General features: G+C 40.8%; 1 protein-coding gene across 1 annotated transcript; it reads right to left on the reverse strand.

Moving 5' to 3' along the window:
- Positions 1-513: 513 nt before the first annotated feature.
- LOC115059140 (glycoprotein hormone beta-5-like) lies at positions 514-1636 on the reverse strand. The gene is made up of 2 exons (XM_029526748.1): positions 1436-1636; positions 514-720 (listed from the first exon to the last, which is right to left on the reverse strand). The coding sequence occupies exons 1-2, from the start codon at positions 1634-1636 to the stop codon at positions 532-534; spliced, it is 390 nt and encodes a 129-aa protein (XP_029382608.1). The 3' UTR covers positions 514-531.
- Positions 1637-1957: the final 321 nt, after the last annotated feature.

The raw sequence follows: 1957 nt of genomic DNA on the forward strand, positions 1-1957 counted from the left end.
TGTGTTTATCAAATTAAAATTTACTTTATTTCTTCTTTTTTTTTTTCATATGTTTGGTTATGTTCTTGCTGCTGTACCATGTATATTTTCCCCATCTGTGGGTCTAATAAAGCATTATTTCATTTTAATTGGGCCTTGATGTACATAAACAGTGGAATGGTTGAGTATTTGCACTTGTTTTTGTTTTGTTTTGTTTTTGATCCTAATCATAAATAGTAGTTTTACACCATAGAATACAGAAACGTGACTTCTTCTATGTTTTAAAACTCATTATTAGTAACACCAAACACCAGGAGTCTTTTTAAAAGATGTTTAATTGATTTATTGTCCTTTTCTACATAGGGGCATATACTGTATACTGATACACACGTGGCCTTCAGACGACAGGAGGGATAAATTTTAGTAAAGAAACCTTTATTTAAAGGGTTTTGCTGGTAAATATGAAACTCGTTCTTGCTGTCACACAAAGTTCACTGTGTCAATCTGTTTTACTCATACCAGTGAGAGGCAGTGAAAGTGCTGCTCTGTCCCTCAGAAGGTCTCACACTCGGTGTCCTGTGTGGAGCAGATGGCACAGTGACAGTGCAGGGCCATGGGATAGTGGTAGAGAGGGGACACGTTGGGCTGGCAGCCCGGAAGCCGAGCCGTCATGTAGCGGGAACGGCTGTACGTACACACACGGTGGTGCCGTTGGATGAAGGGAGGCTCTGGCACTGGTTTCTGCAGGATTCACACACACACACGTGCAACAGCATTTACAGGTATCACATATGACTTGCGCCTCTCTCCATTTTACCAAAAAACATTATGGTCAGAGAACACAGCAGAGTGTCTAATAGTCTCTGTGTTATAGGTCAACACACATAAAATCTAAGATGGAGTACAGAAACTAGAGCACATTTTTTTTACAAATGGTCTCATTTATCATATTTTGGAAAGATGTTCAAGACATGTTGATTATATCTGAGCCTAATGCTGCAAGTGCTTGTTTTGTATTGTTTATTAAATATGTTTATCTCCTCTGTCTGATCAATCTGAAACCACCATTTTATTTGAAAGACTTTGTGTTCCTGACCAACTGAATTTGGTTTTTCAATCACTATGAGGTAAAATTTGAAGCTTGAAAAAGTATAAGAAGTTCAGTAACGGTTCATTAACCTTCCCAACTTGGAGAGGTCTGAGTATCTGTAATGACAGTGACATATGGGTCAGAGCTGAGAGCATCAGCCTTCTTATGGTTTGGACTGGATCCTGGCTCATTCATCATTTATTTAAAGTTTCATGATTCCAGTATTATGGAAATTTCTTGCAAAAAGCAAAGAGGGAAAAGTAGGCCCCCTACATCAGTGAGATGTAAGTGATCTTCTGCATTGTCACTGTGTGTGTGTGTGTGTGTGTGTGAGAGAGAGAGAGAGAAAGAGAGAGGGAGTCTTACCTCCCAGGTGTGGCAGCGACCCCAGCAGGCCTCTGTGGTGATACGTAGTCCTTTGCATCCGGGCTTCTGGGCTACAAAGGAGAACTCTCGTACCGCACACCCCCGGAAACCATGGAGCGTGGTTGTCACAGTAACGCACACCACGGCTGCCTTGGCAACCAGAAGGAGGAGGAAGGAGAGGGACAGAGGTTGGAAATGCATGCTGGGTATGAGGGATGGAGAGGGATATAAAGAAAGGAAAAAACTTTAGCTTTCTGTGTCCATCATACGGTGAGATACTGTTAATGGTGATTGTTTGTCAGGAAACATCAATGCATTTTAGGGGTCACTAACTTCCTGAGCACTAATGGTCAAAACTAAATGAAATATTGAGTTTAATCTCTGAAGTTAGATGGATCTTTACTTATAACTTTCACTGTTTATTCCCATCACTACTGCTGACAGGATGTGATCAGTACTACCAGAATTATGATATTTAGAACAACTCACACTTCCCTCTAGTGTCTATTTTAGCCACTGCAG

The sequence above is a fragment of the Echeneis naucrates genome, chromosome 18 (assembly GCF_900963305.1).
Source record: "Echeneis naucrates chromosome 18, fEcheNa1.1, whole genome shotgun sequence".
NCBI classification, from domain to species: Eukaryota; Metazoa; Chordata; class Actinopteri; order Carangiformes; family Echeneidae; genus Echeneis; species Echeneis naucrates.